The 15,459-nt window shown below is 31.1% G+C and overlaps 2 protein-coding genes across 5 annotated transcripts; one reads left to right on the top strand and one right to left on the bottom strand.

The window, feature by feature from the left end:
• Positions 1 to 873: 873 nt before the first annotated feature.
• LOC114185559 (E3 ubiquitin-protein ligase MARCH2-like) lies at positions 874 to 6,006 on the top strand. Of its 3 annotated transcripts, none has more exons than XM_028073367.1 (8): positions 874 to 1,118; positions 1,477 to 1,795; positions 1,957 to 2,042; positions 2,239 to 2,385; positions 4,537 to 4,639; positions 4,847 to 4,959; positions 5,182 to 5,277; positions 5,617 to 5,952. In XM_028073367.1, the coding sequence occupies exons 2-7, from the start codon at positions 1,564 to 1,566 to the stop codon at positions 5,272 to 5,274; spliced, it is 774 nt and encodes a 257-aa protein (XP_027929168.1). In that variant the 5' UTR covers positions 874 to 1,118; positions 1,477 to 1,563; the 3' UTR covers positions 5,275 to 5,277; positions 5,617 to 5,952. The 3 variants fall into 3 exon arrangements, with proteins under 3 accessions (XP_027929168.1, XP_027929169.1, XP_027929167.1); XM_028073368.1 differs by having other exon boundaries at positions 895 to 1,123; XM_028073366.1 differs by lacking the exon at positions 874 to 1,118 and adding an exon at positions 1,314 to 1,476 and having other exon boundaries at positions 1,574 to 1,795; positions 5,617 to 6,006.
• A 2,166-nt stretch (positions 6,007 to 8,172) lies between these two features.
• Positions 8,173 to 12,356, bottom strand: LOC114185373 (uncharacterized membrane protein At1g16860-like). 2 transcript variants are annotated; one of them, XM_028073062.1, is made up of 5 exons: positions 12,053 to 12,356; positions 10,471 to 11,361; positions 10,049 to 10,204; positions 9,133 to 9,344; positions 8,173 to 8,889 (listed from the first exon to the last, which is right to left on the bottom strand). In XM_028073062.1, the coding sequence occupies exons 2-5, from the start codon at positions 11,341 to 11,343 to the stop codon at positions 8,697 to 8,699; spliced, it is 1,434 nt and encodes a 477-aa protein (XP_027928863.1). In that variant the 5' UTR covers positions 11,344 to 11,361; positions 12,053 to 12,356; the 3' UTR covers positions 8,173 to 8,696. The 2 variants fall into 2 exon arrangements, with proteins under 2 accessions (XP_027928863.1, XP_027928862.1); XM_028073061.1 differs by having other exon boundaries at positions 10,471 to 11,421; positions 12,053 to 12,355.
• Between the last annotated feature and the right edge of the window lie 3,103 nt (positions 12,357 to 15,459).

The following is a 15,459-nucleotide window of genomic DNA, read 5'->3' as shown; positions in this document are numbered from 1 at the left end:
CTTAATCTAATTTTAGTTTATGAAAAATTAATGTAATTTAATCTTTATTTTTTTTTAAATTATACAAAAATTGATATAATTTTGTAATTTTTATAAATTTCTTAAAATAAATTAATAAATTTTCATTAAAATTAACATCAAAATTATGATTATGTTGTTTATATAAATAAAAAAATCGTTCTTATTAATTTGATAAATCTTTAAAAATTATTTTGGATGTTAAAATAGATATATATTTTTTTAAGGCGTCAAATATACTAGATGAGTTAAAATATTTTTAATCTCTTAATTTATATAAAATTGAAATTATTTTTGTCTTAAACTTTTATATAATTTGATCATTAAAATTAAAGAATGAATAAATATAAATGTTTTTTAACCTAGATGTATTGAATTATTTTATGTATCGAATGATATTTTAGATTAGTTTTAAAATATTCTCATGAATTAACATTTTTTTCAACTCGTTTAATATGTTAAATAAATTTAATGTTATTAGATTAAAAGTATCAGAAATCATGATGTATCCAAGTTTTAAATATAAATAAATTACAATTTCACTTTTAAATATATTAAAACTATAAAAAAAATTATTTATTTGAAAAAATCTGGGAGACAATGGTGCCTCCAACTATACTAAGGGTTTATTACCAACTTCAAATTTTGAAAATTATATTTAATGGCAAATAACGAGATAAAATAATATTTTTTTATTAATTAAAAAAATAATTAAATGGTAAGAACTTAATTAAAAATATTTTTTTAATATTTAATATTTAATTGTTTTTAAAATTTATCTTATATTTAAAACTTAATTAAGTTGAATATAATAAATAAAATATGACTTGGGCTTATTATGACATTTGCTGAATTGGGCTCCGTCGGTCCAAACTTCAAAATAGGAAAGCAAGGAGAGAAGGGAAGGGATTGGGGTTGGTTGGTTGATTGGTCGTTTTGTTTGTTTTGTAATGTTGATATCGGTTCGTGCTTTCGTTAAAGTTAAAAGTTGAATTCATCTGATTCTGATTCGGATCTAATCAATGAGATCAAAATTGGGGTTTGATTGCGATTGCAATTGCACTTGCAGGGATTTCTCTTTGGTGCTTATTACTATTAAGGTAAGGTAAGTCTTGCCTTTCTTTCTGCAATCAATCAATCAATTAATTCAGCTCCAGTTACAGTTTCAGCCATGTCCTTTTATTTATGCAATGATTGAAGCATTGTTATGATCCACAATCTTCTACTTATTAGATCTTGTTGTTATGAATATGGCTGCCTATTATTATAATATAATATAAAATAATCTACACTTTGTTTTTCATGTAGACATGGCATCAATTGATATATATAATATGATCTTATTGAACGTTGTCCAATTAGGTTTAGAAGAACTTACCCTAACTATCTATCTTTCGCCATTGCAAAATTCTAATTCTGTTGCTATTTCCTCTCCATTTCTTTCTCATCAATTTGCAGGTTTCTTTCTTCTGTTGAAATGATATGTAGTAATTATACTTCTGCCAATGAATCTCATTGCTTAATCCTGATTATACGTTTCCCGAAATGCAATTAGCGTCGAATGGCGACAACGAAGCATGTTCAGAAAGCGAACCCATCTTGAATCACCTCCATCTTCATTTGCAACCTCCTGGAGAATCCTCCTTTTCCTGTGAAATTATTCCTATTGCTCCCAACCATGATGTCGACCATGATTTACAAAATGTTCGGGTTGATGAGACTTCTCATCTCGTAAATGCAGATCAGCCACAATGCCGAATATGCCTCGACATTGGAGGTCTCTCTCTCTCACATATATGTCTGCTTGTGTATCTTCTCACCATACTTCCATTACATCATATTCTTTCCCTGAATCTTCTGGATGATTTCACAACTTGAGATATTCCCAGGCTAACCAACTTGCATCCCGTATTACTTATCTTCCAAATAATTTTTCAGGAGAAGATTTAATTGCTCCGTGCCATTGCAAAGGTACGCAAAAGTACGTTCACAGATCATGTCTGGATAATTGGAGATCCACCAAGGTAAGTTCTTTTTCCTTCTTGGTTCTCTTTTTGATCAAAATAATAGTATTTTCTGATTCAAATGCAGTAGAATTATCTATTTTCTATATAAATCTAGTGTTGATCTATTCTATGTTCCTTCTATTATCCTGTGAAGATGTCCGGGTATACTTATGATCCTGCAATACTTACTGACTTTTCATTTCTGTTCTACTAGGAGGGCTTCGCCTTTTCTCACTGTACAGAGTGCAGAGCTGTCTTCATATTACGTGCAAATGTCCCACCCGACCGTTGGTGGTTGAGATTAAAATTCCAGTTCCTTGTTGCTAGGGATCATGCGTTCATTTTCATAATTGTTCAGCTGGTACGCATATTTATATATTGCAAAATTGGTACTCAGCTCTTGCTGATGCCATACTATTTGTAGTTATGACTTGTTTCATTTTCTGATCTGCAAATACTAGCAATGATGTTATGAAGAAGTCCTAGCTAACAATTTCCCTCTCGGATGGTACAAATCATTTTATGAAAACTCAATTCAATTTGTTTACTTGATTCATGATAGCACTGTAACTAAGGAAACACCCATAAGTAATTAAATGTTTTTAGCATCTCTAATTTCTTCAAGAAACATAACCGTTAAATCTAGCATAATTCAAGCATTTTATTTTGGTTGAATGTAAATAATTTTTTGTTGGGATAGCCAAAGAGACAGAACATGATTGAAAGGATTATGTTCAAAAAAAATTTGAAAAAATTGCATGCAAATTTTTTTTGGATCAATTGCATTTTTACACCCCCAATATTTTAAATTGTGCAATTTTTGTCTTTTAGGTTTCAATTGTGTGAAGAATCCTTCAAGTTTTTTATCATCTACAATTTGTCCCTGAACCTTTATTTTATCTGACATTTTCAAGCTATGTTTTAAATATTGAATTTTAGTGCATAGCAGCCGACAACAAAAACGTTGCAGTGGGATGCAGCTATTTTGAAATTTTTTATGTAGTTTTTATAATGTATACTGTATACTACATATACATATCAATTCTCAAAATGATACAAAATATTGAGATGTAATGACATTCATAATTAACTATGCAAAATCATAGGTGTCTTAAACCAAACATACAAGTAAATATCAACAAAAGTCAAATACAAATTTTCTAGATAGGAACCAGTCATCATCATCCTCAAAATCCACACCTTATTTATCATCTTTTCGATTATTACAGTTGTAGTAGATTTCATTTATGTAAACTGAAATCCCAATAATAAATCCTCAAAAAAGCCGTTGTGTCCAGTCTGAGGGCTAATTTGGAATTTACACTTAATGTCATTATAGCACCGCTTTTTGAAGTAGCAATTTGGTGCGCCATAACCACTCCACTATGTGAGTTGAGGCTGCTTCATACTGCTCCTCTGCTAGAGTGGCATTATAGCATGTTATTCAAAGCCTTCTTTTGAAGTCATTAAATTTCCCACAATGGAAAGACTTTTCATTTATTGTTCATTCTTATTGTAAAATTAATAAAATAATTTACCTACAAGCATTGTCAACCTGACAATTAAATCAATACACTCAATGTGCCCTTTTGGTCATGTAGTTCAAATATTCTGTTTTTTAGCTGGCATATTGTATTTATTTACTGTAATGTCATGTCCAATTTACAGCTTTAGTTAATTTCGTTAAATATTGAATGAAATCAAGATGAAGAGACTTGATTGTCTATGGGGAAAACTTGAAGGATTCCGTGCAATTGAAATTTAGAGGTCCAAAATCTAAAAAAAGTGGTACATGAGAGACTAAGTTTTAATTATGTTATTAGTGTGATGTATAGCCATCAGGTGGGCAGGGACGCTCAACAGAAGAACCTCTGTCCTTGCTCCCTATTTTTAAGTAACGGCAAATTAACATCCTTAGTCATTATCATACAGTGTTATCAATGGTGGGTTGTTCAAATTCCACTAAATAATTTATAAACACACCATTGCGGCCAATGGTGCCATCATAGCAGTCCTCCCTTCATAAATTGTATATGGTGGTTGGTGAAAAGCTGCCACGCCATTTCGTCATGGTTGCCCCATTTAAATACAGGAATCCATACTGTGTCTGTGCATGGCACATTATTAAAATTTGTAACCTAAGGAGCCCGACGTTGATTTCCGAAGGCATAACAGTTTTTATATTACATGAGTGATTCCTATTTCTGGAAACTGAATCCTGGTTGGTTACTCTGCGTGAAGTGTCACTGTAGAAGGCATGCCTTTGTAGATTCTAATATTAAATACTCAACCTAACCCAACTCAAATCTGCAGTCTGTGGAATTGTAAAAGGAAGTAATGGTGCAGGAATTTGTCTTAAGAGTTTTATGGCAGTTGATTTGATAGACTTTGAATATTCATGCCCATCATCCAAAGAGACTATATGATGAGATACTGCTAATGTGTATTTTAAATTTATTAAAATATAAACTTGAAAGATTATCTGTTGCTTTACCTTCTCTAACTTTAACAGGTTGTTGCTTTCTTGGGAGTGCTTGTGTACAAATTTTATGGAGATGAACTGAGGGAAATGTTTGGTTATGAAGAACATCCATATGGATTTTATACAATGGCTGGTATATACCCATTGCTTACCCTCAAGAAATTTCATGGGCAATATAAATAGCTTTTTTCTTTCACTTGTGACTATTTCATGCTAGGATGTTTAGTTTGTCACTAAGTTGGTAAACTTAATGGTATATATGAACGGTGTTGGTAACTATCTTAACCTAAACACATTATAGTATGATATGGGAAACTCATTGTATTTCTCTATTTTGCAGTTCTAGCCATTGTTTTGGTGGGATTGCTCTATGGCTTCTTCATAGCGATAATATGTGGCCAAAGAATCAATGAACGCCACTATCATGTTCTTGCCAAACAAGAATTGACTAAGGTATACTTCCAGAAAACCGAAGTTTGTCATGTAAAACTAGTAATACGACTGCATCTAAACAAGTCTTTTGGTCCAAAGATATTTATTTTCAGGGAAATGCATCATTTAAATTTTTGTTCCTGATTACAATTGACTTTTACAATATAAGGAATATCCTTTATCTTTTACGAAATTTTGTGGACATTCAACTCTTCACTTTGTTTTTTATCTCTTCAATTTCAGGAATATGTGGTAGAAGATCGAGAGCATGTAAAGAATGTGCCTGAACTTGATCCTAGTCACGTGACAGAGCTAAGGATGTTGGGCCTTTACTAGTTGGTATATGCATATCTCATTCTTTCTCTTTAAAATTTTAATTCTTCATTTTGTAAATGTTAGGTTTGAAATTGTCTGGTTTCATCTTTACCCATATCATACTTGTACGTACTTAGAAAGTAAATGTTGCAAGCTTTCTGTTACTATTTTCAATTTCTAATCTAACCTAAAAGGCCGATGTTAGCCGTCTAAATCATCCTTCACAAAAATTCTTGTGCATTATTATGTGTACATCCCCATTGTTCGAACCAATATTCTTTGTTCTTTGCTTACATTATTCTCTAGAATTACTTTCATTGCATCATTCTGCAGAGTAACGTTGTTGAATTTGTTGTTATACAGGCTTGTCTCCATGGTTCCTTTCACATCTGTAGATCACATTGGTCCGTTTAGAGTGAGCACCCACTAATATGGCTGTTTGGACAGTGCGCAGCCACGTGGGTGTCGTTTGTCTCCAATACCGTGTACTCTATTTTGATTCTTTATTTTTAATATATGCTTTTACAGCAAACTTATGAAAGAAATATGCTATACTTCAGCTAGAAAATTTGTGAATCAGTGTTGTTTGGTGGAATGTAAAAGAAAAAACCTGCAGATCCTGTAAACCTGTAGCTGTTGCATGGCTGTGTTTGTACTTGTAACTTATAAGTCCCTGATGTAACCCGCAGTTCACCCTTATTTTGCAATGTTTTTTCTCATTTTTATACAAAATATTATAATCCAATTTAGATATTTCCTTTCCAGGTTCTTAAACCTAATATTGTTCCGGGTATGTTTGGTTATCGTATTGTATTATGTCATAGAAAACTGTTAATTGTGACAAACTATATGGTCGATTCATTTACTTACTCCAAAATCTAAAGGAAAAATGCGTAATCCAGTTTTTGGGAAGAAAGAAGACTGAAAAAAGAAGATAAAATTACTTTATCCTTGAATCATATAATAAATTGTTACGGGTGGAATGAATACATTTTCTTTTCATAATATGAAGCTGCTAGTAATTCCCATCAAATATCCTCTTATAAGCTTACATTTAGACTCTCGCTAGAAACATTTTTAGGCTAGAAAATTAAAGAAATGAAGTGCTTTTTTATAAGATAAAATTAACTTAAGTATAAATTAATTTTGTAAAACTATTTTCATACAACTTGTATTGATTTTTCATTTGTATAAATAATGATTTTAATTTATAAAGAATTTTATTTTATTCTATTTTTTCTGAAAATATTTATGAAGAATTTAGGGGTTGATGAGGTTACAAAAGAAACGAAAATGATATTTTATTAGCAAAATTTGACTCACTTTTGAACTAGTAATGTAGTATTTTCAGAATCAAATTTAACTTCTATCTGGTCCATTTTTTTTTATCTACTGTGACGAAAAAATTGAAATACTTTCGAAGTATTTTATCCACTTTAAGAATTTATAAATTCTTTCTAATTTAAAGATTAATTACATAAGAAAATGTATAACTAAAGTGGGACACCAATTTATAAAATGATAAAACAAATCTATCATTGAAGAACTCAGGACAAATAAAACTAGGAACATTATTCTTCGAAGTTACCAAGTGTAATCCTTAGATCTAGTCAACAAGTTTAATAAAGCATTGATTTTTCCTCTATACAAAAATGAGAAAAAAGGAATACGCATACTATAGTATTGTTTACAAAGAAATTCAACCATCTATTACAACACTCATAAGGAATAATAGAACTGTTTAATTAGATTTAAACAAAAAAATTGAGGATGACACCTAATTCATAAATTAGGTCAACTTTTAGAAGTAGTAATAGCTTCAATAAAAAGAGCGACATCCACCACCTTAACATTGATGATCTCTCTCTAAAACTCCTCCCACAACCAGGTCTACAGAAGAACCTTTAGATGCACTATTAATATTGCCTTTAAACCAAAGACATGGAAGATGTCAATAAATAAAAACACATGATGAAACTTCCCTAGGATATATCTACTCAAAATTTTGAGAATGAGTGATTATTGTACATTGAACTTTATGCACATAGTACAACAGTTTCAGCTTTATTAACATTGACTTATTGAAGAACCAACTTAACCCATAAACAAAGTTGAAGAAAAAATTCATACTTTTGCAACTTGAAGGAGGAAGTCCCACCTCAAGGTATCAAAAGCTTCTTTAATAGTCACTTTAATAACAAGGTTCTAGAATAACATATTTTGTTCATAAAATCTTCATAAAGAACACCAATGCAATATGAGATGCTTCACCTTTAAGAAACGCAAAAGGGAATTAGTTGATCATGATTTGTGAGGGGAAATTGATTACTCGTATTAGTATCTATCCTCGTTTTCATTTTAAATTACTAAAACATCTACAATTTATCATATAACATCTTTAATTTATCATAATATGAAAAAAAAATAATAAACTTTTCTTTAATCCAGTTTCTTGATTCTATAAATTATTTTTAATACACATTTGATATATTTTACTTTTTTATATAATTATTTATTTATCCAATTACTACTTATACAATTATTATAATTATTAACATTTATCTAATTACTCTTATTTAATATTTAAACAATACATTAGAATATATTGACTAGAATATATCATTTTGATATTGAATACTTTATAATATCTTACTTTTTATAAATAATTATTTAATTAATATTTAAAACAGTAAATAAATGTGTACGAACCAATATCAGACAAAAAATTTATATTCATCATATATAAGTGTAGAGAAAAACTTTTACTTAGCGAATGAAAAATGAGATATCAAAACTAGTTTCGCTTGATATAATTTAACTAGATAAATGGGACTTATATTTTACTTTTCAATAAGATAAAATTTTCATAATGTTAAAGATACTAACATGGTGCAAACTTCAATGACTACTCGAATTCACTGAAAAAAAAATCAATTGAGAAATATTAAACCATGTATATCATTTGCTCTTTGTAATGTCATTCGGCTCCTTGTCAGGCATGGATCTGAGAACGGTGGACAGAAGATGCAGAAGTAATTTAATCAGACTTTCTTCCTGCACCCATCAATTTTTTTTCTTGCACCCTACGGCGAAATTTGACAGGTGCAGGAAGATACAACCTTTAATAATCCTCTTCCAAAACCAGTAAACAGCTAAAATATATACCATGCATGATATCTTCGAAATCTAAAAGAAACTGACCCTACCGACAAACTCACCTGGTAAAACCACACCCATTAAAAAGAATAAACTCCTTAGGAATAATAAACGAATACGAATTTTGATTAGCTATACAACAAAGTAGGAGTTGAGAGTAGGAAAAAGAGAATGATTGATGTGCGTTGCAGACCCATCACGCTTACCAATAACACTTACAAGAATACATAGTTTTAAGCTGTGGTAAGAAAATACTTGTTGAAAGAAGAATACGATGGAGAGCGCAACTACACCGGAATGACATCAATCTTTGATGTGTCTTCACATCTCAAAATAATACCCTCAAGGCTAACTGGAAATATACATTTAGCCCATTGGCACCCGGTCGTCAAAGGTTCAGGAGGAGGGACAATCATAAGTACATTCTCATTTCTTTGAACAACTCCCATTACGCTAACTGTGCTACCTTCTTTGATGTACCTACAAAAGGAACAATGGAAGTCTCATAAGAATATCTTACCTACCTACCCAGGGTCACCATTAGTACCAAATTATGAATTATGTACCAATACGCAGATACGTCACACAAAGCAACACGCTATGAAAAATAGCTGTTTTTGCCTCTGCTCAACAACTATTGGAAAGGATTTAACCTTAACAGCTTCCCTTTACACAAATACATAACCTGGAGATTTAAACTCTTACTCAAAGGAAGAACTTTACCCTTCTTTTAATTGCATCATCCGATCATCACTTGAAATACTTCTGTCTCTCAACCACCGAAGGAACTCTGGGGACATGTCTTTATTGTCAGGGCTGACATCAATTACAATAGAATCGTCAACATAAGGAGTCACTCTTGCACCATAGCCTGTTTTAACCAATGCTCTCAGTCCAGATTGGAAATCAGAAATGTAGAAGTCCACCACATGCCTCTGCATCATATAAATCTCAAGGTAAATATTAAAATACTTGAGATATAATAATTAGAAAGCAAAAAGAATTCCAAATGCAGGTCTGGTACACACAAGAAAACAGTTAAAATGGTCACAAACTTTAACTGACCATATTAATATCTAAAACTTCCCAACACACACACACACACAGAGTATTCCTATTACATCAGGCATGAAGTTATTCGTAGTGACGGTAAGAGAATATTTACACAATCAATAGCAGATAAAGCCTTCAAAGCATGAACCCAAAGTCCCCAACATATTAAGCGGTCAAGAGCAAGGGGATAAAGGCATTCATTGAATTGCTTACATGGAAAGTTAATAATAATAATAACTTTATCCCCTTTCAATAGCTTGAAGACTCATGGAACAACAAGCTCCCAAAAACTTAACAAACCACTCTATATAAGCCATTTCTAGGAGTAGTTTATTATAATGTGATTGAAGTAAATATAGAGCTATATTGCAGGTTACAAATAAAAGGAGAGATTACAAACTCTGTCAACAGAATATATTAGACCATAGGAAGTTAAAAAGTGAAATTTTGCTCTCACAAGCAAAAGAAGTTTAGAACAAACAAAACCTAGTATCTGCATTCTGGTCAAGGTATCTCAAGAGTCTTCAAAGGTAATTCTCAATAAAATAGAAAACTGAAAAGAGAAGATTCAACATATTGAAGTTACCTCAGCTGCTCTGAGTCCCCATGTAAAACAGCGATGCTTTGGATTGGCTGCTTTTGAATCCCACCTTCGGTATTCAAACAAGCTAGTAGAAGTATAGACACATCTAGGAACTTTTTGAAAGGATGACTCTAGTGGAACATTACCACAGGTAACCACCTTCAAAATGAACAACAGACCATTGGCATTCGTCTCATATATATGCACGCAAGAAACAATAACAACAACATAAACAACAGCCAGATCAGTACAATTACAGATGAGAGACACCCAGCAATGATTCAATTCAAACTGATATCCAATGAATAATAATCAGTCCCTTAACCACGTAAGACAAGAGTTGTTGGTTTGTGCATGCAATCATGATTTTTCCATGGCTGTGCTTAATTAATCAATAACGTATGTGTCAATATTAATATACATACCCCAGAAACCTTCACAAACTGCCCATTCTTGGCAGTTCTAAGCTCAGTGTCAGGATAATGAGAAATGAAACTAACAATCGCTGTCCTCCCACAGCAAGTATTCCAGGTGAATAATGCAACAACAGCACAAAAAAGAACAATTACAACAACTAGGAGAATGGGATTGTGGACAGCTCCAAGAATAAAAGCACCAGCAATGAATCCCATAATGAAAATAAGAATTACAGACCACAATATTGGCTTTGGGAAGTTCCTGCTGAAGGAATATTCATCATCTAGGCTAAGAGTGGTCGTGGCTGGATTGTGAGTTACAGAGCTATGTGATTTCATTGATCCTGTAAACTCTAACGGACCAGATACCTTCCTAGGAGCCCCAGATGAATTTAGAGGACCAGATGTAATTAGACCAGTTGTAGGAAGAACAGGTGGAATCGGACCAGAGTTTTGGCGCGTAACTCCGCCAGATTGAGGTCCAGATGACTTCTTCACAGGCTCCCCATGTTTGTTCAGTGGACCAGAGGTGGTCTTTTTCATGGAGACAGAAGCCGACACGCCTCCTGAAGATAGGTTACCTGATGTGGTATAAATAGAACGAGCTGCAGTATTTGGCATTATAGGTCCAGAATGTGAAGCAGCACCCACAAATGATCCAGTCCGTGAAGGAGCATTATTTAACTGACCGGATTTTCTAGATTTAGAACCATCCATTGGGATATCAAACATTTTGCCTAATTCGCCTGATTTCTTGATGTCTCCACCAGTGTAAGGCATGGCAACTGAGGTCGTGATCGGAGTTCTTTCTTTTGGCTGTTCAGGCCGACCTGATACATACAGGCCATTGCTGAGCTGATGAGATGGGAATCTCGAACCCATCACACTTCTTTAAAGCAGCTGCAGGAGGCAACCGATATGAAACAATAGCACTATACTCAAGCAGGAATCAAAGTAATACTGCAACAAAGTGAAATTGACAAGAGAATTAAAACAAAATTTCGCCACAATTCCAGGTTTTAATGGGAAGATATGTACGCATTGATCTCTCTAGAGAAGAAAACATAGAAAGTATGCTTGAGAAGTAAACTTACACACGCCCTAGGCCTAAAAGAAATTAAGAGAAAAATACAAATTGCCCATTTTGTAGGAAATTATTAAGAACAGACACTATAATCCAGCCCAATAAAAATGATGTCTGCGATAAATAGAGTGCATTGCAGGGAGGGAGGAGTAAGAGGTATCTCAATCTTATCTATGAAACAAAGTGTGAAGGTGTAGGTGTGAGTGTGAGCTAGTGAGTGAGTTAGGTGAAGAAGTGATGAATGGAAAAATTGAAGATCTCAACAGTCATTTCATTGAGGAGAAGGATTGAGATCCAATCATGATGATATTTGGATGAATTGAGACAGTTGTTGCGTTGTGCTGCGTTCCAGTGATTGTGATAGTGATAAGATGAACACAAATAAATGGAATCGAAAGCAGAAAACTGCAGCCACGTTCTCATCCATGCAATGCAATGCAATGCAGCGAAGGATATGGATGGATCCGTCAAATATCTGTTCAAGAACAAAGGAAGATGAAGATATACCTCCAACTCAACTCAAGAATCCACCGGAGAAACAGCGATGAGACCACGATTCATGTTCACACAAACACTAACACACTCTCTCTCAGGATACAGATCCCATCTTCTCTTCTATCTTCTTCTGTTCTGCTGCTCCACTCGCTCACTGCCACCCTTCTTTTAAAACTAAATACAAATTATATTATTAATAGAATACTGCGAATGCAAGAGAAAAACCCTCTCTCTCTCTCTCTTCAACAACCACTGGGTGGGTTGTCTCCTCCACTCTCTCAAACCAACATTACATAACATAACCATGAAATGCCGCAAACCAAACACTGTTTTTTATTTTATTTTATCTCGATACCATTCATTAACCCCCCTCGCTATTATTATTTTGTTTCTTTCATAAATATTTCATTTTTAATCAATTTTGTCCTATTCTCCACATTTTACTGTGAAATCTTCAGAGCAGTTTTTTTTTTTTTTTAATTATAAATGGGTACCACTCCTTATTTTGAAAAATTATATACACAAAATTTAATGAAATGATAATTAAATCTGGATGGTAGAATAGAGGCAACTCAAATGAAACGTAACCCTACTGTATTAATTAATTTATCTTAATGTAATTTTGGCTTAAACCATACGAAAAATACTCTCCAACCGCATCCATCTCTCTCAAACCATACACACCATATCCATCCTTTACGTGAGGATTTCAAATTCCAATCTTTTGCTCTCCACTCTACACCATTGTGCCAATTGAAATTAATGGATTTTAATAATAATTAAGCAACTATGATTTATTATACAACTAAAATAATTTATTATAAAAACAAAAACAACGTTATAAATATATTTATTTGCATATCAATTCCAGCCCACGGAATCAGTTTCATCGTTTCAAATTCTGTAACTGTAACTCGGTTTTAGCTGGAACTTCCATGGCTCCACCTCCACCACCTACTACCGCGTTTAGTCTCTTTGTCTACATCTAATTAAACTTTTTCACACGTATTACAATTTTATTAAAAAAATATATATTCTCTTCGAAAATGTATTCATTTTTATATGCTACAATATGATGTATTTTATTTCACAACAGACTACCGAAAAAAAAACTACGTTTTCTTAGAAGGTGATAATGTCATTTATTTTAAAAATCAAAACCGGACTTACTTCACAGCGAAAAAAAGTTAGTATTTCTTTCGTATTTTCCTTTTCTTTTTCAATGCTTGGTATTGTGACATCTGTCATATTTTGAAATTCTTATAATTAAAAAATTTATCATTTTAATTTTCATGCTTCAAAGTTATATCTTTTAGTTTTTTATACATACTATTTTTAGTATAGATGATTTCAGTGAGCAGAAACTAAAATAAATCAAAAGTTATATATATATATATATATATATATATATATATAAATAACACTAAGAAATATTATAATAACTTTTTTTTTTAAATTTGTATAAATTATTTTAAATGTAAATATCAAAATGTAAAGTTTACATAGTTATGTTTAATAAATAGTTATGTTTAATAAATGAGTAATAAGTTTTTTGTTTTGACGTTAGTCAAGATTCTTGTACGAAAATGAAAAAAATAATATATATATATATATATATAGTAATTAATTAGAGATTGATAATTTTTTTTTGAATACAGGAGGATCATAGTTTCGCAGTATATGGTGGTTGCAGTTACACACCGTTGATGTACGAAGCAAGCAACTTTGCGTATCTTCAAAGAAATATCATTTGTTTCTCAAACAAAAAACATCATTTGTGTTTGTTTGTTAGGTCGTGAGAGTCGCCATAGGAAACATTTGTTATTTATTTGGTATAGTTCAAAATTGTTAATTTGTTAAGGAAATATAAATCTAAACATACCATGACAAATATTTATTATACTAAAATAAAATATATTGTTTTTTTTCTTTTCTCTTAGATAAAATTATTATTATATTATATTAAAATTAGTTCTTAACTAATATTTTAAACAATAACTAGAAAATTTTCCATAGTAAAATGTTTAGAATAAAATTAGTGAAAGGAGAATTATTAATAATATACCTTTTTAAACACATATAAATTGTTTCAGTTCAAATTCTTAAGATTAAAAATAAAGAAGGATTTCTGGTTATTTTTTATTTAATCCAATTACTTGCATGTATGGATTATTATATTTTCATGTATGGATTATTTAATTTTATACATCTATTTTTTTTATATGATAGTACCAATTTATTAGCAAAGAGACCGATAAATAGATTTATTATTCCCTTTTTCAATTCCAAATTGATACAAGAACTAAAGAGAGAAGTCCAGATATTAACTGAAATTGTAAATAAAAATATAGATTTCACTTTTGATTTCACCACAAGTCTAACTTATATGTAATATCCACAAAATACCTTTTGAAATAAAAAGTATATGTATTATAAAATCTATTTTCTCTTTCATATTATATATATATATATATATATATATATTATTAATTGAATTTAAGTGTGTGATAAATTTAGACATTTTTAATTGAATTCCTATTAAATTCTTTTTAGTTTATTTAATACTAAAAAATTATATAAGTGGTTTTTATTGTTAGATAAGGTAAATTAAAACGAAGAGAAAAATAAAACAAAAATATAAATAGTGTTGGGAAACTGCAAATAAGTGAGTGAGGGATGAGATTGAAGGAAAAGAAAATGAAAACGTGTTGGATGAAGGTAAATGAAAAAAAAAAAATGGTGGTGTAAGACTAAGAGTGTGATTGAAATTGTGCATAAACTTCACAAAAATCAAGGTTGGAGCTCTTGAATATATATTTTTTTTATATGAATAGAAATCGTCTTACACAAAACCAATAATTTGTGTTTATGAGTGGTTTTAAAAAGAAAGGTAAACGGGATGTTATTTGGATAAAATTTTCAAAAAGTGAGCTTATTTAGATAAAATTGTCAACAAATGAACAAATTGAACAAATGAATTAAAATTCCTGAGTAAACTCAACTTTGGTATAAGTTTGAGTTGTTAAAATAAAAAAGGAAATTGAGTACAGATAAAAAAATGAATCCTATCTATTAAAAATTTGGTATATCCAAATTAAATTGGTGACGAGTGAGGTTGGTAAATTAACCTAAACACAAAAAAATATTTATTAGATTAAAATTATTTATAATTATAATTTAGTTTTTGAGATAAATGAATTATTTGTTGTTTAAAATGATAAAAAACAAAATTTTAAAATAGGTTTGAATTTTTTAGATTTTAATTACATATTAAAAATATATTAAATTGAAGAAAAAATATTGTAATTTTTCTGTGCAGGTACAATTATGAAGGAGGTGTGGTGTCCTTGGTGAAAGAGGTAAGAACAAAAAGAAGAAAGGGATGATGGTTTGGTAAAGGATGATTATGAAGGGTTTCT

This window comes from Vigna unguiculata, chromosome 5 (assembly GCF_004118075.2).
Source record: "Vigna unguiculata cultivar IT97K-499-35 chromosome 5, ASM411807v1, whole genome shotgun sequence".
NCBI lineage: Eukaryota > Viridiplantae > Streptophyta > Magnoliopsida > Fabales > Fabaceae > Vigna > Vigna unguiculata.
The sequence above is the reverse complement of the archived record's forward strand: the minus strand, read 5'-3'. Positions and strand labels throughout refer to the sequence as shown.

Bases quoted from the DNA above. Each gene is read 5' to 3' on its own strand.
- LOC114185373 (XM_028073062.1), bottom strand. From the start codon at position 11,343: ATGGGTTCGAGATTCCCATCTCATCAGCTCAGCAATGGCCTGTATGTA. The intron at 10,205-10,470 runs GTATGTATATTA...TTCATTTTGAAG, and splicing joins AGTTTGTGAAGGTTTCTGGG to GTGGTTACCTGTGGTAATGT. The intron at 8,890-9,132 runs GTAAAGTTCTTC...TTCCTTTTGTAG, and splicing joins ATGATGCAATTAAAAGAAGG to GTACATCAAAGAAGGTAGCA.
- LOC114185559 (XM_028073366.1), top strand. From the start codon at position 1,329: ATGGCATCAATTGATATATATAATATGATCTTATTGAACGTTGTCCAA. The intron at 1,796-1,956 runs GTCTCTCTCTCT...ATAATTTTTCAG, and splicing joins AATATGCCTCGACATTGGAG to GAGAAGATTTAATTGCTCCG. The intron at 2,386-4,536 runs GTACGCATATTT...TAACTTTAACAG, and splicing joins TTTTCATAATTGTTCAGCTG to GTTGTTGCTTTCTTGGGAGT.